The sequence below is a fragment of the Gossypium hirsutum genome, chromosome D12 (genome assembly GCF_007990345.1).
Source record: "Gossypium hirsutum isolate 1008001.06 chromosome D12, Gossypium_hirsutum_v2.1, whole genome shotgun sequence".
NCBI classification, from domain to species: Eukaryota; Viridiplantae; Streptophyta; class Magnoliopsida; order Malvales; family Malvaceae; genus Gossypium; species Gossypium hirsutum.
This window is the reverse complement of record NC_053448.1, coordinates 50,097,374-50,118,529: the sequence shown is the minus strand read 5'-3', so window position 1 is coordinate 50,118,529 and position 21,156 is coordinate 50,097,374. Positions and strand designations below refer to the sequence as shown.

At 36.8% G+C, this 21,156-nt stretch overlaps 4 protein-coding genes across 7 annotated transcripts; 3 read left to right on the top strand and 1 right to left on the bottom strand.

Moving 5' to 3' along the window:
• The first annotated feature begins 170 nt into the window (after positions 1 to 170).
• LOC107946365 (serine/threonine-protein kinase dst3) lies at positions 171 to 9,098 on the top strand. 2 transcript variants are annotated; one of them, XM_016880652.2, is made up of 18 exons: positions 171 to 999; positions 1,178 to 1,266; positions 1,360 to 1,467; positions 1,618 to 1,725; positions 2,179 to 2,269; positions 3,492 to 3,544; positions 4,049 to 4,111; positions 4,884 to 4,928; positions 5,296 to 5,331; positions 5,841 to 5,896; positions 5,981 to 6,062; positions 6,285 to 6,413; positions 6,578 to 6,728; positions 7,516 to 7,669; positions 7,827 to 8,046; positions 8,367 to 8,567; positions 8,661 to 8,746; positions 8,840 to 9,098. In XM_016880652.2, exons 1-18 carry the CDS (start codon positions 291 to 293, stop codon positions 8,937 to 8,939), a joined length of 2,481 nt encoding a protein of 826 aa, XP_016736141.2. In that variant the 5' UTR covers positions 171 to 290; the 3' UTR covers positions 8,940 to 9,098. The 2 variants fall into 2 exon arrangements, with proteins under 2 accessions (XP_016736141.2, XP_040962916.1); XM_041106982.1 differs by lacking the exon at positions 1,618 to 1,725 and having other exon boundaries at positions 174 to 999.
• Positions 9,099 to 10,330: 1,232 nt separating this feature from the next.
• Positions 10,331 to 11,294, top strand: LOC121224186 (uncharacterized). The gene is made up of 2 exons (XM_041106981.1): positions 10,331 to 10,676; positions 10,966 to 11,294. The coding sequence occupies exons 1-2, from the start codon at positions 10,360 to 10,362 to the stop codon at positions 11,099 to 11,101; spliced, it is 453 nt and encodes a 150-aa protein (XP_040962915.1). The 5' UTR covers positions 10,331 to 10,359; the 3' UTR covers positions 11,102 to 11,294.
• Positions 11,295 to 11,512: 218 nt separating this feature from the next.
• Positions 11,513 to 15,128, bottom strand: LOC107946362 (fructokinase-like 2, chloroplastic). 2 transcript variants are annotated; one of them, XM_016880648.2, is made up of 5 exons: positions 14,929 to 15,128; positions 14,197 to 14,486; positions 13,469 to 14,109; positions 12,881 to 13,352; positions 11,513 to 11,983 (listed from the first exon to the last, which is right to left on the bottom strand). In XM_016880648.2, the coding sequence occupies exons 1-5, from the start codon at positions 14,970 to 14,972 to the stop codon at positions 11,667 to 11,669; spliced, it is 1,764 nt and encodes a 587-aa protein (XP_016736137.2). In that variant the 5' UTR covers positions 14,973 to 15,128; the 3' UTR covers positions 11,513 to 11,666. The 2 variants fall into 2 exon arrangements, with proteins under 2 accessions (XP_016736137.2, XP_040962914.1); XM_041106980.1 differs by having other exon boundaries at positions 13,469 to 14,070; positions 14,929 to 15,111.
• An 861-nt stretch (positions 15,129 to 15,989) lies between these two features.
• Positions 15,990 to 19,216, top strand: LOC107946363 (folate synthesis bifunctional protein, mitochondrial). Of its 2 annotated transcripts, XM_016880650.2 has the most exons (3): positions 16,594 to 17,094; positions 17,450 to 18,082; positions 18,176 to 19,216. In XM_016880650.2, exons 1-3 carry the CDS (start codon positions 17,028 to 17,030, stop codon positions 18,913 to 18,915), a joined length of 1,440 nt encoding a protein of 479 aa, XP_016736139.1. In that variant the 5' UTR covers positions 16,594 to 17,027; the 3' UTR covers positions 18,916 to 19,216. The 2 variants fall into 2 exon arrangements, with proteins under 2 accessions (XP_016736138.1, XP_016736139.1); XM_016880649.2 differs by having other exon boundaries at positions 15,990 to 17,094; positions 17,450 to 19,216.
• Positions 19,217 to 21,156: the final 1,940 nt, after the last annotated feature.

Below are 21,156 nucleotides of genomic sequence, written 5' to 3'. Positions count from 1 at the left end.
ACTGAATTGAAATTTGTACAAGCCCAAAATAAAATTATAATTACCTTTCCTTTTTCTTGGGCCAATATTACGATAAGCTCAATTTAGTTGAATATATGGGCTTTTACCTGTAAAGGCCTTAGAAAAATCCAGTCATAGCACGTGGCGGGGCCAGTAGATTTCCTGTTTAAGAAATTACAGTCTTCGAATTTTCAGCGCGCAACGGGAATTTGGCGATTCTGCGTTTACTGCACTGAGCTCCGTTGACTTTTGACGAGCCTACTGACCCCGACTGTGGATAGGGAAGAGACATGAATTACCCGCCCAGCACTCGTCGGACTCGTAAAGCTCCGGCCAAGTCAGACCTATACTCAACCTTCGTTGTCCACTCTGGTTCCGAATCTGAATCCGAATCCGGTTCTCGCAACTCCAAACCTAAACCACTAGGTTCTCGTGAACCGGACCTTTACGCCACCATGATTTACAAGGACGGCGACGAAGAAGATGAAGATGACTCCTCGCTTCCTCCTCTCCTCAAACGTCTTCCTAAAGACTTCGGCGGCGGTCCTACAGACTTTGACGACGATGACGACGCCGGAGATTTTGGGACCGTGATCGTGAAACCCGATCGCGGACGTAATGCTCGCGGTCAATCGTCGTATTCGTTTAAGCCTCCGGCAGCGGCTGTGGCGAGCCCGATGAGGGCTAGGAGAGATGGACTGGACGTTGATGATGATGATGATGAGGAGGAGGAGGATGGAGATGGAGAAGGTTTTGGGACGTTTGTGGTGAGATCGACGGTGAGGAGTGAGAGGGAAGGGAGCGGGACGGTGGTGAAGAGAGCGGTGGCGAGTATGGGAGAGCTAGGGTTTGGTAAACAAAAGGGATCTACTTCGACTACGTCTTTGCAAGGGGAAGAGAATCGGTTCTTGCAAAATAGTAAGGCTTCCTTGAGTTCGATTCCTGATAACGTTACCAGAGAAGATCCTTCCACCAAATATGAATTGCTCAATGAACTCGGTAAGTTTTGTACTTGCACTAATTTAAGATGATTGAGTGATAATTATCCTCATGCTCGTGTAATTATCATGTAAATGCTGAGTGAACTGTGATTTTCTTTAATTGACTGGGAATTCGTGATTTTAGTGAAGTTGAAACGAAAGTAAAGCTTTTTAACTGATTGGAATTTTGGTGGCAGGGAAAGGATCTTACGGGGCTGTTTACAAGGCTAGAGATATAAGAACTTCCGAGCTTGTTGCCATTAAAGTTCTATCTTTATCTGAAGGGGTGTGTATGGTTTTCTTGTTTATATTTGGTGTAGTTGGTGCCATTGGCTGGATAAATCACTGGGAATGAGCTATTAAATTTGTTTATTTATAGGAACAAGGGTATGAAGAAATTCGTGGTGAAATTGAGATGTTGCAGCAGTGTAGTCATCCAAATGTTGTTCGGTACCTTGGCAGCTACCAAGGGGATGAATATCTTTGGGTTAGTGCAATAAGCATTTCTCTCCATCATTGCTTTATTTTAGGATTGTTTGAATTGAGTTCAGTTTCTAGGTTGCATTAGTTGTGTTTGAAGCATTTGCTTTTTCCCGATATTTGTTTTTTTGGATAACTTATTTCCATGTTTTGGCAGATAGTAATGGAATATTGCGGAGGTGGAAGTGTTGCTGATTTAATTAATGTTACTGAGGAGCCTTTAGAGGAGTATCAGATAGCTTATATATGTAGGGAAGCTTTAAAGGTACCATTGAGTCTGTTCAATTTGGAATTAAATGATATTGGGATCCTTAACATCATATGGTTGTAGAGATTCTCCAAGCATGTAGGGAAGCTTTAAAGGTACCATTGAGTCTGTTCAATTTGGAATTAAATGATATTGGGATCCTTAACATCATATGGTTGTAGAGATTCTCCAAGCATGTAGATCACCTAAGAGACATTCTTCCTTTCAATGATTTTCATGCTTGATCTTCAATAGTCATAGGATATTAATAGCACTTACATGCTGGATTGATACTGTTTGCACATGTGCATGTTTGTGTTTTTGAATTTGTTTTCATGTGTTTGTTAGGTCTAGGTTCCCTGCTGATAATAGTTAAAGTCTAGCAAGCTATTCCATAATGAAGTTCATGCATACTGTAATTTGTACCAACTTTCTAATTAAATATTATTCTTTTAATTTCTTCTCATACAGGGCCTTGAATATTTGCACTCAATTTTTAAAGTTCATAGAGATATCAAGGGTGGTAATATTTTGTTAACTGAACAAGGAGAGGTGAAGTTGGGTAAGTACACTTTGCCCAAAATTTTTCCAAATCAAAGTCAACTGGAACTTAGGAAGTTGAATTTCTTCTTTGCTACCATTTGGTATGGTTAGTACTATTCAATAACTATTTTCTTTTTGTCAGTTGTGCACTTTGCATAATAATGAAGTTTCTATCTCATCCACCTGTGTCCATCGTATTTAGCAAAGAATGTTCCCTAGAAACACAAAAATAAGAAATGTAGTAGAAACATTAGTCTTTATTAAAAATGTATTTTTAGATTTCTTAAAGCCTCTTCTTTCCTTAATTGGTTCAAATAAGGTTTCTATCTAATTTTTAGAGCTATTGCTCTTTAGGTTATATTGATGGATAACAAGCTTAGTTATACTTTTAGTTCTTGCAATTTTGGATTCGAAATTTCAAGTTACATACATTTTTGAGAAATCTTATATTTCTTTGCTTCTATTCTTTGTGATGTCAAGGTATAATTATGTACATCTATCTTGCCCTCATTTCTACAGTGCATACCTGCCATGATTGCTTCTTTGTCATACATGGCAAAATGCTAGGGTAGAATCCTAATTAAGCCTGGTTTCTATACTAAAGAAAAGAACCATAAGCCATTATTGTTGCATCCAAATTGAGTCCCTTGGAAGGATTGTAGGCAAGTGGTGCTATCATTAAAATTTCTGAATGAAGTGACATCTCTTCTAACTTGATCTGCCCTTTCACTTGTTGCCCTGAAAGTTCTAGCAATCCACCAGGCATATGGGCAATTCTGCCTCCTCTGCATTATCTAAAATTACAAAACTAAGCATTGACTTGAATTCTGTGTTTTGGTTTGTAATTCATATGTACATTTGGCTGCATTTTATCTCAGTTTTGCATTAATTTCCTTTTGCTAGAGATTATACGTTTTGATCTATGATTAGTCTGCCTAAGACATTGCTTTTATTAATTTGGATGATGCTTTTAATTCAAAGAAAGATATAATGACAGTGCTTGTCTTTCTAGTTAAAATTTGGTGATAATCTTAGGCAGACAAATATGATAAAAATATGGACACCTTGAGGACATTCCACTTTTTTGGCAGACATAAATAATGACTTAGAGATAACTTGAAGATAGTCAAGAAACAAAGTAGAGGTGAAATGGTTTACGTGAATGCTGTTGCTATCTGGGCCTAATGTTTTACCTTTTTTCCTGCCTTACAACTTATAGATCTGCTTTGCTCATTGAACAGGTGACTTTGGGGTAGCAGCACAGCTTACCAGGACCATGTCAAAACGCAATACAGTATGTGGCACTCTGGCTAGTTTGCAATGTTTGCTAATTTTCACTTCTTTTGAGCATAAGATAGATAATTTGATCAAGATTATGGGTTTTGTATTGGTTATTTGGTTTCTGTAAGCTAGTATATCTCTCGAAGAGTTTTTAAAGGACTTACTTAACAGAAAATCTATATCATCCTACACTTTCTTACCAGTGTTAAAGTGTTAAGCTGAATAAACAATCTGAAAGGTCTGTTCTTTAGGTATCATGTTAAATACACAAACAATAGATTATACATTGCAAGATGCCAAAAACTCCATATTTTCTTTCTTATATAACCTTATTGTTTGTGGCATCTTTCTGGAAGCTGGGATAACTGTTAGGGAGATGAATGCTGCAGCTCATGTAGTAATAGCTATCTTTTACCTCCACCATATTTTGAAACTAATGGGATATCTTGACTTGCATTATATTTATCTTAATTTGATGGTTTATTTGTTCTCAATTATTGGAAGCGTGTGTTTTCAGTTTATTGGCACTCCACATTGGATGGCACCAGAAGTTATTCAGGAAAGTCGCTATGATGGAAAGGTATCATATTCATTTATCTGCATGCTTTGATCTTTGTTTAGGTTTTGCTTTTAATGCTCAGCTTCTCTCCTTTTCTAGTGTCCCCCGTCCCCCCTTGATCAAACTGGGATGGGTCATTTGCTTGAATGTTGACACTGGTGTTTCTTGATCCATTGCCAGATATGTTGGTTGGCAACTGCATGAACTTTTCTTAGAACTATCATTTTTTAAGTAACAAAGAAGGAAACTAATAGTTTTCTATGGCTCCTAGAATCAGTTGATGAAGTATCAATAATATTTTCTTGCAAAACAGACCTTGGTTATATAGGGAAAACAAATTTATTAGTTACTTTGCTATCCAGATCTGTAGTATAATTCTGAAATATGAAACCTAAAGTGGAGATCTTGGTACTTGGAGGAGGGGCCTTTGTGATGAAAAGATCATCATGCTTTCTTGCACTGTTCTAATATGTTTGGGGTATTGAAATTGTAGAGATGCATAAGAACGACTAAAAGTTTAAAATTGGAATTTCATGAAGTAGCTTAGAGCCTTAGACCGTAAAAAGAATTTGAAAAAATCCAAAAGCAAGAGAAGAGTTTGTAAAATCCCAAATTTCAAGAAAATCAGTGGAAAGCTTGCCTTGTCAGAGTATCTATTGAATTTTTTTGCTAGTAAATATTGCAGGGATAATGTTAGTATGAAGAATTGGTTCGTTTCTTATGAAAAACAATTCATGGAAGTAGTAAACTTGTCCATTGTCTAACTTTTACATTTTAAACATTTTACTTCCAGGTTGATTTATGGGCACTTGGTATATCTGCGATTGAAATGGCAGAGGTATTTCTATTATTTATGTTAATGCTCTGTAGCTCTCAGCAAAAGCTTGAACATCTTATTGCTTCTCTCTGCACTTCTACAAGGAGGCATTTGGACGTTTCTACTTGAATTGAATCTATAATCCTGCCAAGTAATTTCTGAATAAAGATTTTCTGTTACTAGTTCATTTTTTTAGCACTGAGAAACCGGGACACACGTCACAACTGTCCTGGACAGAATAGGGGAAACACCGCTTAGTTGTCTTGTAACTCCAATTTTTAGTACTTGAGTCTTGTGTCTGTTGAATGGATTTTGAGCAAGAAACACTGAAGGTGAATGAAATTGGTAACCTCCCTTGAATCTTATTTACTTCTTTGATTCTTTTTAGGGACTTCCTCCAAGAGCAGCAGTGCATCCAATGAGGGTAAGTGCATGAGACAGAGAATTTAAACTTTGATGTTTTCTTGTTTTAAGCACGTGTGTATGTGCGTCCTGCCATAGACACTCTTAAGTGTGAATTACTTCTCCTTGATAAAAGACATTATTAATTAATATGATTGAACGTCTTCAAAAACTAGTGCCCCTGGTGGTACATACCGAGCAATTTATCAATATCCATGACTTGTGCTGCTATAAACCTGGGGGCTCAGCCTGGTTGGTACATGCAACCCCTCTAGGAGGTGTCTTTCTTGGGTTCAAATTTCCGCATCTCTAACCCCTTTCCTAATCCCCAGTATAAAAAAAAATTATGATATGAGGCTACATTTTATGGATCCTATGTCCTTTGGCAAATCTGTTAGCGTATATAAAAATTTTGTTCATTTTGCCTGGATCCCCTAGCCTTTTATTATTATTGTTGTTTCCAATGATGCTTTCTTACTCTACTATTCTCAATCAGTCTTTGAATGATAACATCTTTGTTGTTTGCAATAGGTTATATTTATGATATCTATTGAGCCAGCTCCAATGCTCGAGGATAAAGAAAAATGGTTAAGCTATAAGCATCTTTCACATATGAGTTCAGTGAAAACATCATATATCTGTTTTCCAACTTGGGTTGTTTTGACATGCAGGTCTCTTGTCTTTCATGATTTTGTTGCTAAGAGCCTTACAAAGGATCCACGTCTACGCCCTACTGCATCTGAGATGTTAAAGGTATAGTAATAACTTTGTCAACCTTTGTTACAGGAATTCAGTCTTAGGAATTTTCATTTCAGTGTTTCATATGCATTTGCTACAGGTACTGTAACATGAAGGTGTTTTCACTGCTCACATTAAACATTTAAAATTTGTTTTATCACTTTCAATATGTCATCTGTATTAGTAAGTGTTAATTTATACTTATTAGCTGAAGTTATCTTGTGTTTTAAAACTTAGCACAAATTCATTGAGAAATGCAAATGTGGAGCTTCTGTAATGTTGCCAAAGATTGAGAAGGCAAAGCAAATAAGGGCTGCGATGGTTCAACAAGCACAAATTCTTGCTCCTACAATTTCTGAACCTAATGTATGAATTTTCTTGTTCTAAATGCAGTTAGTCTTTCCTTTTTTTTTTTTTTTTTGAACATGGCCACATAATTGTGGACATGCGCACATTCTCACACAGGCGGACACACTAACTAGTGTCATGGTATGCTTCTTCTTGTCCTGACTGCTCCCAATTTGGAGCAGCCAATGGTAGGTTCAAATTTAAATGATGATTATGGAGATACTGTTCCATCAAGGCCTCAGGATATGGGTCTTCAAGTTGCAAATGAAGCTTCTACAACTGGTACTTTGAATAAGCATAACATATTAGGTGGTGTGGAAGTGACGGGTGAAGGTATGGAGTTCTTGTTTGCATGTCATATATAATAATCTAGTTGGATTTCAGTGATAGAAATAGTAGTCAATGATCAAATGCATGTTTAGGGACAGGGCCATGCTAAGATCTATAATTAAACTCATGGAATGTGCTTTCTAGTTTTGAAAGAAATTCTAGACATATAAAGATAAGTTTTGTATGGGCAAACACTGAGTCATAATACTGGCATATCATTTTAACGGGGCTTGGAATTCATGCCTTAGCTGGCATTAACGTGAATAATTGCAAGGTAGCCAATTAATGGTGAAGTTATGAAGTCAGAAATATATTCATTTCTCAATGGATCTCTTGTATTGCATAAATCTCGTACAGAATCCAGGGGTAAAATGGATTGTACTGTGTGTTGGCTGTTGTGGTACTTGTAAGAATGCTTAAGTAGGTGACAACTTCATTATGTTTTATATGAACCTGATGTAGAAGTGAATGGTATATTGTTTTGCTTTGAGGGCTGGAAAGTAACAGTGAAAGCTTTGCTTTCCAAATTTAATTCTGGTTGATAATTATGATCACCTTGTCTCAAACCTCTTAGGGATACTAATGAGAGGCATTTATTTAAAATGAAAAGGAATTTTTAGGAGGCAATAGAAAGTTCTGAGGTATTCCTTGTTGGTTGTCATTTCAAATGTAGCAGACTGGAACTAGGATAAACATACTTGCATAGAGCTGTTAGCTTTTTCTTTTTTAGTTTTTGAATAAGATTTATTTGTCAAATTGTTCTCTCTTTTTCTGATCTTATGTTTAACAGGGGAGTTTGGCACTGTAATAGTTCACAATGAGGATGAGTCACAGAAGCCATTTGCTCAAACCGAACTTCACAATGGTAAAGAAGCTTCAACTGTCCTTGAACATGTTGAAAGCAAGTTGATTAATGGCACAGGGAGGCACCTAGCTGAATCACTGTACGTCCCTCCCTCTACACTTCCGAGTTCAATAAGTTCCAGTTCCTGCTTCTCTGTGTATAAATTTATTTTGTGGTTTGTTTAATATCACTAAAGTAGTGACGTTTTTACTCTAGTTATCAACTCAAGCATTCAATTCATTGGGCCTGTTTTCTAGGTTGGATAACAGAAAAGGTGCTGCAGGAAACAACGCTACTGTGGAAGAATCAAACATAATGGCTCAGGGATCTTCTCCTTCAATATCTGTCCTCGGTGACCATAAAATGAGGTCAGACAGTGTACCTCAGGCAAGGACGAAAGATGGCAGTGAAATCAGTAATAGCAAATTGAAGACTGAAACCGTCAGCAAGAAAAATGCTTTTGCTTTACAAGATAAGGTTATTTTCATTCTGTTATGGGTATCTGCTACAATTAATTGATGAGTGGTACTCTAATTTCTCCATGAGAAAATGATGTCAAAACTTGACCAATTTGGCTTCCTGGAATTCAAGTGAATATTTGCTGAAATGAGTATCCTCAATTGTTGTGTTTGAATTAGTACCTTTCATGCCTTTATTCATCCCCCCAATTGTTAACTATCAAGTAACCGTTTGGTTTCATCCTGTTATCCATTATTTCTAATGGTTCATTTGCTCCCATAATATTCCTATTTTTGCTGCGACTGCAGCTGAGATACCTGTTGTTGACTGTTTTGCAGCTCTTTTCAATATATGCAGCCGGTAATACAGTACCCATTCCATTCTTAAGGGCATCGGATATATCCCCAATTGCCCTTTTATCAGACAATATCCTCGGAGGCATGCAGCAGGATAGCACTGGAACTGTGGCAGTTGAAGCACTGCAGGAACTTTTTGCCGGTGATGGACAATCGAAAAAAGTTCGAAGAGCACAAAACGAGGTCAATTCCCATCTTCCTCCATCTCTATTCCTCTCCCTGTTCATTGTGCATCTCTCTCTCCCCCAAAGATTTACGGTTTTCAACATTCTACAGGTGCCACTTCCTCCTAGTGTTTACCAAAGACTCACTTCAAGTTCTACGCTAATGAACCTGGCACAGGCCCTAGCTTACCACAAAATGTAGGAATTGACGAACTTTACCAATTAGCAGCTACCATATTTTTTTTTTGTTTTTTTTTTGTTTTACTGCATTTTGTTCGATTCATTGTGCAGGTGCTACGAGGAGATGCCACTTCAAGAGTTGCAGGCAACACAGGAGCAGCAAACCATCCAAAACCTATGTGACACACTAAGAACCATTCTCCGGTTATAGATAGTTGAATGCTACATTTCTTTTTTCGGTTGTTGTATGTTATTGTCATTGTCATCGTTGCTTTAGGATACTGCAGGGTATGTTGTATTATATAAGGTTATACATGATGGCAAAATGAAATGCAATCTAAATCAAGCTTTGAAGCGTATAATGTCGAAACCGTTTTTTGAAAACAAAAATTTAGTTGTCGACTTTTAAAAAATAAAACTGGAGTCGCCACCGATCCTTTATTAGGGTGTGATCGGCTCACCTTAAAAATTATTTTGGTTTACGAATTTTGAGAAAACGAGTTCGGGAGTCAGTTACGCACGAGGAAGGGTTAGCACCCTCGTAACGCCCAAAATCGGTACCAAATTGACTATTTGATGTCTTAGTGTCGAAAGTTAAAAAGATTTTAAAATAAGCTTGAATGATGAAATTTGTAAAAGGATAATCAATTGTTCAAGTCATGTAAAGAAATCGAGTCCCAATACATTAGGGTATAATTCCTCATAATTCCCGAACTTTGAATATCCACTTTTATTTTTATGCGAAAATCTTTATTTTGAGAAAGTAACATGCCGCACCCAATGCGTTAAGACACAACAAGTTAAGTTCCCAAAAATGATTTTTATACTCATTGATTTTGAATAAAGAATATCTTCGGTTATCTAGGATTAGCAAAGAAAATCGGAACCCAATACGTTAGGGCTCAATTTCCTCAAAAATCCCAAACTTCGAATATTGCTTTTATTTAAAATAAACCTTGAATCAAGAAAAATTGATTTTGATTTATCGAAAAAACCAAGATTTATTTTCTAAAGGGTATGTTAAAAATTAATGTACAATATGAAGCAAATATTTTAATTTAAAATATATATGTACATGTATTTACAAAATATGTAAACACAAGCACAATATACAAGTAAATTTTAAAATACGAGTATATATGTATATAAAAAAACGGAAAATCTATTTACAATAATTTTGATTATAAAATATGAAAAATGTATAAATATTATAAAAGTATAAATGTACATACGTATATATGTATATAGAAACTAAGAAAATGAAATAATAGCAAAATATATAAAAATATATGTATATGTATTAAAAAACATTTAAAATATATATATCTATTAGCATACATATGCATATAATAATAATAATAATAATAATAGTATAACATAATTTTTTTAAAATGAATAAAAATAAAAAAAGGTTAAATTGAACTAAAAAAAAGCTAAATTCGAAATAAATCTGAAAACAGGACCACATTGAATGGGCGCGCAAGTGTGGAGGACCAAAAGGGAAATTATTCCCTCCCTCCAAAATGCTGCGCAGCAATGGGCTAAATTGAAAAACAATTAAAAAATGCGGCTCAATTTAAAAAGAAGCAAAGCAGGTTTGATTGCAACGCGCCATAAAAAAGAGGGCCTCAATGCGCAAATTACCCCTTAAAGCCCAACACGCGGATCCTCCCCCTCCGGGTCGGGTCACCGCGCGAGTTATGCCCCTATACGGTGCCATTTTGAGGCCACTGTATCAGGCCCTAAACGACGCTGTTTTACAGTCGCTACAAAACCAAAATTTTCTAAAAAAAAACCATTTTCTTTCCTCTTTCAACACTAAACAGCAGAGAAACCCTCTGCTAGGGCTTCATCTTCTCTGCCGCCGCCAATCAAGGCCGACCCACGGCCTCCGTCGATGCCCCAATTTCCGATGGCGATGGAAAAGGGAACACCGCAACAAGACCGGGTAAGTTTTCTTTTCTCCCCTCTTTATATTTTGAGCAACAAAAAATAAAAAAAATAAAAAAATATAACAAATTCCTTAAAAGCGACGAACACTAAGAAATAAAACGGAAGAAAGAATCACCTCTATTCAGATTTTTCTTTTTTTCTATTGATTTTGTCACCCCTTGTTACAGATTTCAAATGGCTTTTTATAGCCCGAAAAGAAAAAGAAAAACAATAAAATCAATATCTGTTGTTGATATTCTTTGCTGTTTTTTCTCCTTCGGATTCTTTGAGTCCGTCTTTTGCAGGTGTCGTGAGGAGAAAACGTGGAGGAGTCTGCCCCGAGACGTGCGGCAGTTAGAGGCTTGCTGGCGGCGTTGGGCAGACATGCGGCTGATACTAAGGTTTCTTTGGGCTAGGTTAACTTGGGTTTTAGGTTATTAATTGGGCCTAGGTTTAGTTTATTGGGTTTGGGCCCGGGCATATTTGGGCTTGTACATATATATTCCTTTTTCTCAGAGTTCATTTGACGGAAATCTATCTTGAGCTCATGCACAAATAATAAGTACAGAAAGCCGGGCTCATTTTTTGCTTGATAAACAAGTTAAATTTTGAATCTTGAGATTTCGAATCTAAATCGATATTCTCACAGTTTGAACGTAGCTTAGCTTGATTACAGTTCTTGCGACAATGGTATATTCTACAAAGATATGACCAAATAACTTTTCAGCTTATAATCAGGCCAATTTCTTTCCCAAATATCGAAAAGAATCTCCTTTTGCCCTCTGCGATCTTTCAACGATAGTGTCTGAATGTTTTGGTAGAAGTTTAAGGTAATTAAAGCAGAGCAACATCTAAGATTGAATATATGTGCTCTTTCATTCATTCAAAATTGGTTTCCAAGTGAACGAGACAGTTGAAAGAGGACCAAAACACTCGGCTTAATTTACAGTGGAAAGAAACTTTCCAAGGCATACAATGAATTAAACTGTATGAGTCAGAACTACATCTAAGACATTCTTACCGATTCCAACAATGTGCCATATTCTGATATATCTGCTGATTCCACCAATGTGCGGTATTCTCTTTCGCTTATTGATCTTATGCCATTTGTATCAGGGACCGTGTCATCATCATTATCATCATCTTCTTCTTCCTGCTCTTTGTCTCCTTCCTCTTGGATACCCTCCTTCGGAGGGAAGCCCCGTGTGCGTGAAACTATCCACTGGTCTATGACCCCACAGTCAATTGCATACTTGATTGTGTGTTCCAAGTATCCTGTATCTGTAATCAGATCTGGCTGAACACTCAACATTCTCAGCAGACCTGAAAATTTGTAATGGTAAGCTGAAGTTCAAACAACAGCAAATAACCGTGGTTTCATACTATGTTACTCAGACTTGGTCCTGAATGCTGAACAAGGGTATGTTCATTTTTTCTCCCAAGATTTCCATGTTTAGAGTCCTTTGAGGATCATATCTTAAACCCATGTCCAAACATGTGTTAAACAAATGTGTTAGGCATGGATACTTCATTTAAAATAAAGGAGCAAAACAGCAGATTTTGTATCCATGCATCAAGAATTAGTCGATAATGAGGAAACCCATATTATGATCACCTACCAATTAGCCTAAGCAGTTTTCTAAGGCACTAGGAATACAAAAAAAACAAAATATGAATGTCAATAACGTGATAAATTCTACAATTGTTTTAAACATAGAATTATTAATTTGTGGGTTTGGGGGTTATCAAATATCATTTATACATAAGATCAAAAAAAGTAAGCGGTGTTGTCCTATTTAACCATAACATGTCGCCAATTTAAATAAGAGCCAGTTGAAATGGGACTGTCAGACTCGGACAGCATTTCTTCCAAAATAGTACTCCATACCAAGTGGTTGAGCACTATGTTACTTGGACTCGAAGGTGAGTGTCAGATATGGGCATGTATCTGAACAGGAATATATGTTCAATTTCATCTAAGTTTTAAGAAACTATCCTATTCCCATGTTTGAATATGTATTGGATACAAGTTTCAAACATGGATGCCATAGGTTGGACATGACAAGTGCTCTAGATTCTCCCTCAAAATTAATATGTAATAGGAAAGGTCAGCTAGTTAAGGTGCCAAGCTCAAAAGGCCCCATACATGCTGGCTCCAAAATAACCTACATACTTTCATGTTAGTCTAGAGCAGAAACAGGCAGATCTGCGCATTCATACCTGCAACAATGCCATCTCCAGATGCTGACATATCACATGAGAAAGGGGTTAAGGGGGCATCCTCCATCCCATTCACTGCCCCATTTTGCTCCTTAGTGTAATAGTGTATCTTGGAAGTCCCATTTGTTACAAACAAAGTCTTGAGGTTTTCATGCCAAAGTGGCGCAACCACTTCGTGATCATAATGGATAAATTTCGAGCTTGCATTGTTCTTGGTGTCGAATTCTTCCGTAGGCTTTATTCTACAGAGGAACTCCAGCTCTTGCTTGGTAACCTCAATAAAATCAACAAGGTTCCATGCTTCTTGTATGAACATCTTGGTCTCTTCATCGGACTGCCAAAGTGGCAGTGGAAGGTTTACATCGTAGAAAATAACCCCTCCTAATTTCTTGGACATCTTGATAGCTCTCAATGTAGTTGATCTCATGTTCCGATCGAGCAGAGAATGTGTGTTGAAGTAGAACATCTTCGCCTACAAGGGAGTCATTAAATAAGTCAATTATTTCTAGGAGCATTACAGCTTTCTTACAGTATAAAATCTAAAAACTTGGATGGATTACTTTTTGCTTTGTTACTGAAATCTATTACCTCTTTTAACACGTCAATATTGATCTCGGACTTGGAAAGAGAATCCTCAGCACATGATTTAAGGCTAGTCATTCTCAGGCGACCCCTCTTGCTAATTTTCATCTGTGATATAGCTGTTGGCCTTTTACTATCAATTTGAACCGATCTAGTTTGAACATTGTTTACATTTAAATACAATAGCATGGCCTGGCCATAATCATCATTCCCGAGTTTCCCCATAAAGGCAACTTTACCACCCAAGCTAGCAAGAGCAAGAGCGACACTACCAGCACAACCCCCAGGTGCCCTAACGAGTTTTTCTGGTGCCCATCGAGCATCCTTCATCCTCTCATGGATCTCGTAGTCTATAAGTCTGTTGGCTGGTCTTCCAGAGGGAACAAAAGCATGCTGTGCAGCTCCAAAGCAACAAACAAGTGGAGGCCAGCCGTAAGTGTAACTAATATCTTCACCTTCATCTATGTTCAATTCGAGGTCTTCCTCACTCTCATCACCTGAATTTGTCATTAAAGTTGACTCCTCTGTATCACTAATTTCAGATTCACCTGATTGCCCGTCTGCCTCACCGTCCTTCTTCATTGTCCTTCTCCTCCTTACCCTTTTCTCTGGTTCGGGTTCAATGTCAGTAGTAGAAGCTGATGCCACTATGAATGATAAAAAGTATTAAATCAACATCTACAAAAAAGACATGTTTAATAAAGCAAGACATTGATGAGATTTCAAGGTTATACCTTTCTTTCTAGTCCTTCTTGGGGTTTTCTTACTATCTTCGCTTGATACAGACGTGGTGCTTTCATCATTATCGGAACCAGTTTCATCGAGCACATCAGCTTTTGCTTTCTTTCTAGTTCTTCTAGTAGTTCCAGAAGTCTTCTTCTTGACAACTGCCCCATTTTCACTAGGTTCATCTTGAGTAATGTCAGCATTTTTCTTGGCTGAGAGACGCCATTTGTTCTGCAACCGGAAATCCAGAGGTCGCACTAAGTTCAGTGCTGGGTAACAAATAGAATTTGATTTCCACCTGCATATAAAACAATCACCAATTGATTCACAATCGAGCCGAATCTAAACCCTAGCTAATCTGTAACCTTACAAAGTAAAACCAGTTATTTACCATACATCCCATATAAACTCCAACAACAGAAGCTTTCCCCAGACAAAAGCTAATACACATTAAATTCAAAGTTAACACACAAAAAAGGAATCCAAACAGACCCAGAAAACATTTTAAATTTGAGTCAAATTTTTTATAAAAAAGAAAGGTCAAGTTCCACATTTCAGCATTGAATAGCAGAGTAAGGAAAGCAAAAAAGCAAGGGTGTTAGGCTAACACGTGAAAAAGGGTGAAAAGAAAAGATATTTGGAACAAAAATAGCAAAGTAAGATTAGAATCTCCCAGAAAATGGGATTTTTCAAAAGGGAGAATGAAGGTGAGAACGAAGAGAGAGGGAGAGAGAAAGAACCTGGAAAGTGAGAGAAAATGAGGGAAAGAAAGGGAAGCCATCATTGCACTATCCAATTGCAGTTAAACAAAGAAAGCCTGTAAAGGAGTGAGAAGCGAGTTGTTGTGATGTGAGGGTTTTAAGATTGGAAATGAAGAAAGAAAGGATAGAGGGAACGGCAGGGGTTTTAGTTTTACACGCGCTCTCTTCGTCTCGACATATATATAGGGTCCTATTATCCCATGCATAATAATCAAACATCAATTTCTTACCATTTCATTTTACTTTTATTCCTTTTTATAGATAATCTATTTTTCAATTTTTTTAGAATAAATTTAGTCTTTAAACTAAAAAAAATATCATGTTTCATTACAAATAATGTAAATTTTAAACTAAAAGATTTTATCTTTAAAAAGTTAACTATTCCTTTTTTTAAGTTAAATTTTCTCGGATTATTTATGACAAAATCAAAATAAGTAGTAATATTTTAACTTCGTTGCTTCATGATTTTTAAAAGCAAATAATGGCTTTTCATGATTTTAATTATTTTAATTATTTTTTAAATTATTTTAAAATAGAGGACAAAATTAACAAATGATGTGACATCCACGTGAAAGTTTACATGAATGTTGCGCCACGTCAACAATTAATTAATTTTTTAAAATTAAAAAATTATTTAAAATATTTTTATATTTTTAAATTTTAATAATTTTTATACTTTTTTGAATTTTTTATATTTGAAAATATTAATAATATAATTTTTTATTTATATATTTTTACCAAAAATATTTATATATTTTTAAAATTTTTTAGAATTAAGATTAAATTGAAGTTATTTATAAATTTTAAGAGTAAATTTTTTAAAATTAATAACTGTATTAATATAATATATAAGAATTAAGAATTAATTTTATTATTAAATTTTTTTTAATGATGATCTTATCTGTCACTTAAGTGGATTTAAATGGACAGTATGTTTACCCGCTGTTAATATAAAAATAAAGATGACAATAAAATTAAATACTATAATGATAATATAGAAGAGAGAAAAAATAAGTTAACCGCATTTATAAAATTTTCTGAAAACAATTTCTATATTTCAGAACATTACTGACCAGAAAATTTGAATCCTTCCACTTTTTTTTTGGCTTTGAAGATCAAAAACCTTCTATCAAACCTCTAAACTCATAACCCCCAAATTTGATCGTTTTTCCTATTTTCAACTACATGTTTGAAAGCTTGAAAAGCTGAATCGTGATCTACTCCGAAATTGCGCAAGTACTTGACAGTCTTCGACTTTGTTTTTTTTCTTTTGGTAGCTGTTGTTAAATTGTTTTTACATATTATATGGCTTTAGAGTTTGATATAAAAATGATTTGGGAGGGTTGACACTTGACAGCAACCAACTTAGAAAATTTTCAATTTTTTTCTTCTGCTATTTAGTGTGGTTTCTAAACGGTTCTCCTGTCGAAATGCTTTTGTTTTCTCCAATCCACCCTTTTATTTTTGTTTGCTGCTGACTGGTTTGCAAAGAACAGTTTATCTTTGGCTGGTGATTTGCTGGTGTACGAACAGCCACCTCGGGGAGTGCTGCCGCTGTTGCTTGCTGATAGTGTGGGCGTTGCTTTCTCCCGGCTTATGCTTTATTTCCCCTTAATTTACCCAAAAAAATTATCCACACCATTTAAATAAGAAAATCCATGTCATCTTTTTCTTTTTAACTGGAGAAACTAACACCGTTAACAATTGTCCTTATTTGTAACTTTTTTATTAGTACAGGGATTAAATCGATTAATTCCATAATAGAGGGACTAATTCGATCCAGTTGCTATAATACAGGGACTTGCCAAGTACATTTACCCTTAACTATAGATTATATTAATCCAACGGTGAGTTTTGCTTGTTTTCCTTTTCTTATATCTGGGTAAAAGCCAGGATCGGCGCAAATCTCTGTTTCTCCCCACCGCAGCCTCATCTCAACTCTAGGATTTATCAGCCTCAGCTCATCCCTAACTGCAGTTTTGATGCTGCAAATTTATCAAAGCTAAAGTCATTTGACATATAAAAATATCAATTTTTTTGCTTTAGAATGAGAATCAGTTGAAGAAACCTATTGATATATGAATCTTTTCAAGAAGCTTTTGCCCACCAAACATGGGATTATTGGTGCCCAAAAGTATTGTAGAGGTAAATGTCAAATTGGTTCTTCTTTTCCTATTTCGTTTATGGGTTTTTAACATGAATAAATAATCTTGTTTCCTTCTCATACAACGATGGCCAAATTCAGCTCTCGATGTGTTTATTTCACTGATTCACCGTGGGTTGTTCTTACTGTTCATAACATGATGCTAAAATTTAGGTTTTCCTGGAATTAGTTGTAATAGTTAGCTTCAGAATGTACAAGTTTTTGTTGTTTAAATTATGTGAGTTGTTGTTGAATTGGTGATTGGTTTAAATGGAAAAGAAGATTGAATCTTTTAGTTCTATAGAAATGAATCAATTTGTAGCTTTTTGATGATCATTTATGTAACATTTACTGCAGCAACCTTCTGTTCGATCCTGCATTCAGCCGTGGATCACTCAGTCGAAGTTCAATCTCCAGACCAGGAAGTGGTGATTGCTTTAGGAAGCAATGTTGGTGACAGACTTAATAATTTCAATCAAGCCTTGCAGTTAATGAGGAAATCGGGTATCCATATTACAAAACATGGTTGCTTATATGAGACAGCTCCGGCCTATGTCACTGATCAGCCTCGATTTCTGAACTCTGCAGTTAGAGCTGTTACAAAGCTGGGGCCACATGAACTTCTGGGTGTGCTTAAGACAATTGAGCGCAACATGGGTCGTAGTGGCGGAATAAGGTATGGTCCAAGGCCAATTGATCTGGATATCTTGTTTTATGGAAAGTACCAGATCGGTTCCGATATACTTACCGTCCCCCATGAGAGAATTTGGGAGCGACCTTTTGTAATGGCGCCATTAATGGATTTACTAGGATTGGTTATCAACAGTGATACCGTTGCTTGCTGGCATTCTTTGTCAACAGATTCAGACGGACTATTTGGTTTGTGGGATAAATTGGGTGGTGAATCCCTCATCGGAAAGGAAGGGATGAAAAGGGTTTTACCAATTCGGAATCACTTATGGGAGTGGTCAAAGAAAACCTCAGTCATGGGTATTCTTAATCTAACCCCAGATAGTTTTAGTGATGGTGGAAAGTTTGTATCTGTGCAGAATGCAGTTTCTCATGTTCGTTCGATGATTTCAGGAGCAGATATAATAGATATTGGTGCACAATCTACACGACCGATGGCTTCTAGGATATCTGCGGAAGAAGAATTGGATAGGTTAATCCCTGTATTAGAAGCTGTTCTCGAAATGCCTGAGATGGAGGAGAAGCTCGTATCCGTGGATACGTTCTATTCAGATGTTGCATCAGAGGCCGTAAAGAAAGGAGCTCATCTCGTAAATGATGTATCTGCTGGGCAGTTAGATCCTAACATGCTTAAGATGGTTGCTAGCCTTGATGTTCCTTACATTGCAATGCACATGAGGGGAGACCCTACTACAATGCAGAGTCGTGACAACCTGCAATACAGTGATGTTTGTTCACAGGTTGCCTCCGAGTTGTTCTCAAGAGTTGAGGATGCAGAATTATCTGGAGTTCCTGCTTGGAGGATTATTCTTGACCCTGGAATCGGATTCTCCAAGAAGACTGAACATAATTTGGACATTCTCACCGGTTTACCTGTCATTCGTTCGGAGATTGCTAAGCGAAGTTTGGCTGCTTCTCATGCTCCCCTACTTATTGGACCATCGAGAAAGCGATTTTTAGGTGAAATTTGCAACCGTCCGGCTGCAGGCGAAAGAGATCCTGCAACCATTGCTTCTGTAACTGCTGGGATTTTTGGAGGGGCTAACATTGTCAGGGTGCACAATGTGAGAGACAATGTAGATGCTGTGAAAGTTTGTGATGCAATGCTGAAAGAGAGGAGCATTCAATTATAATGATAGGAAATGCAATCTTCTCAGTAAAGCCATTCTTGCACCCTTCCAAAACCACAGATTTGTGAGCTAAAATTTTGAAGACCTCATATGATTTGCTACTCTTTTCTTCTTAATAAAGAATGAATTTAGTTAAACAATTGTGTACTCGAGAGTCAAGATCTAATGAAGTTTCCTTCGGTTTTTTATATATTTTTTTTTGGGGGGGGGGTGCAACCAAGCTTGCACTTGGAATTCGGATTGAATTGAAATTTTTGTTGTAAACTTTAATCATTGTTTATTTGGCGTTTGTTTGATGGTAGAATTGATATAAACCAGCAAATAATGCAGTAAATGGCAACGTAAACTAGTCCCGATGTATATATATATATAAAAATCCATATAAGGCATTCTTGTTTGAGATATGATTTAAAATTTGAACATTCTTATGTTAAACACACACTCACATCACCAAGTATCATAGAATACGCCAGCCTAACGCACTGGAATACTCTGCAACTCATAGGCCACTGTTTCTTCTTCTTGTTTAACTTCCAAGAATGGTATTTCTGGTTCGTCTTCTGGTTTTCCTATTATATTATCATAAGAATACGATGAGGAGACATAAACATAGAGGAAACAGTTGAGTATGGCGAGTATGACATATGCACGATAGATCAAATCCAAACGACTTTCGTTTACGCTATCACCAACCCAACTTTCTTTATATCTGAACCTGCTGTAATAATCTATCATAGCTATGAATCCAATGTTAAGTAGTATTCCAAATCCTGCAAGCGTGTCTGTAAATACAGGTCCATATCTCCTTGAATCAGGCACATCATGACTAAAGAAATCTGCGATTCCGCTACCTGCTAATCCTTCCATTGCACCCAGAGAACAGAATTGCAGAAGCAACCAAGCTGCTGAAATGGGGGCCCTTGCTTTGGGATCATTCAACAACCCGCTTTCACGCAAAGCTTCAACCTTTTGGACGCAACCGATGATGCAACAGCACAGCATATTATGGAGGTTAACATACCAATGCCGATCTTCACTCCATCAGAGTATTGTCTTTGCATTCTTTGTATCCGTTTTGCGAACACTGCTTTATACCCTCCCTTGACTGCATTTCTAGTAACCCCTTTGATAACCTGAAGAACTATTATCGGTATATCACCACTCGTGCTGTCTGCCTGCTCGAGGAAGAACGTATTAACAAGAGATTTCACCATGCCATACACAATGAAAGTTGCAGACATTGGAATCAGATCTAAAAGAAGCTTGCTTTGTTCTACTTCTTTCACTGAACAAAGTCTCCAATTTCCAGTTGGTAAATTGTCATCAGCCAGTGACTCTTTCACTGCAGCATTATTGAGCATCCTGTATTTATCAAAAGCATTGGGTATATAGTTAAAATTACGGTGAACAAATCATTCAAAGTAAGAAAAGCATTCAAATGTTGTCCCAAGAAGCAATCCAGGAAGAGAGCAACTCACTCAAGATGGTCTGTAAGAAGTTGATTTTGATCTTCGCCGTCATGACAGTGAAGTTGGCCCAAGTGTTCTTGGTAATTCAGATGCCTCTTCTGCAAAGCGGCAATCACGGTACGCATCATAGTCAAAAGTGGGCTTGGCTGCAATCGACGACGGCCATAAAAAGGGAAACCACAAAGAAACCAAAGTAAACCAATGACTATGGCAATGGCTGATGCAAGATAACGTTGATGCCAATTGTTTTTAAAACAGAGAAAACCATAGACTGATGTGATGATTCCCATGATCAAGAATCCACGGCAAAGCCATCGGATCACTTTCTGCAGAAATTGCCGCCAGCCTCCTAGTTTGACCACAAACCTACAGCATGCAACTTTAACCCTTGTTGGTCCAGAGTCTTTTGGTGCTTTTACAACCTTGGTTTGCTCAAAAGAAAGGGAGTAAAGGGGAATAACTTGAGAAGCCCCGCCAACAATTATAAGAGCTAATCCTTCCCAGAAAGGTGTATGTCTCAGTGTCTTAAAACAATCCTTTAGAGGACATTCTTTACCATTGTTGAAGAAGTATTCAGGCACCGAGAATGCTAAGAGGACTGTTGGTGTTGGAGGTAGTAGCAAGCTGCTGAAGCTTTGCTTGGACAGCAAGCCTCGAGGCTTGGAGAAGAAACAATCGAGCAAGAAAAACAGAAAGAAGAATGCAAGTAGGAAAACAGAAAAGAAGAGAGATAATTTGAATGAAAAATGAGCTAATTTTCATTAACATTCAAAGA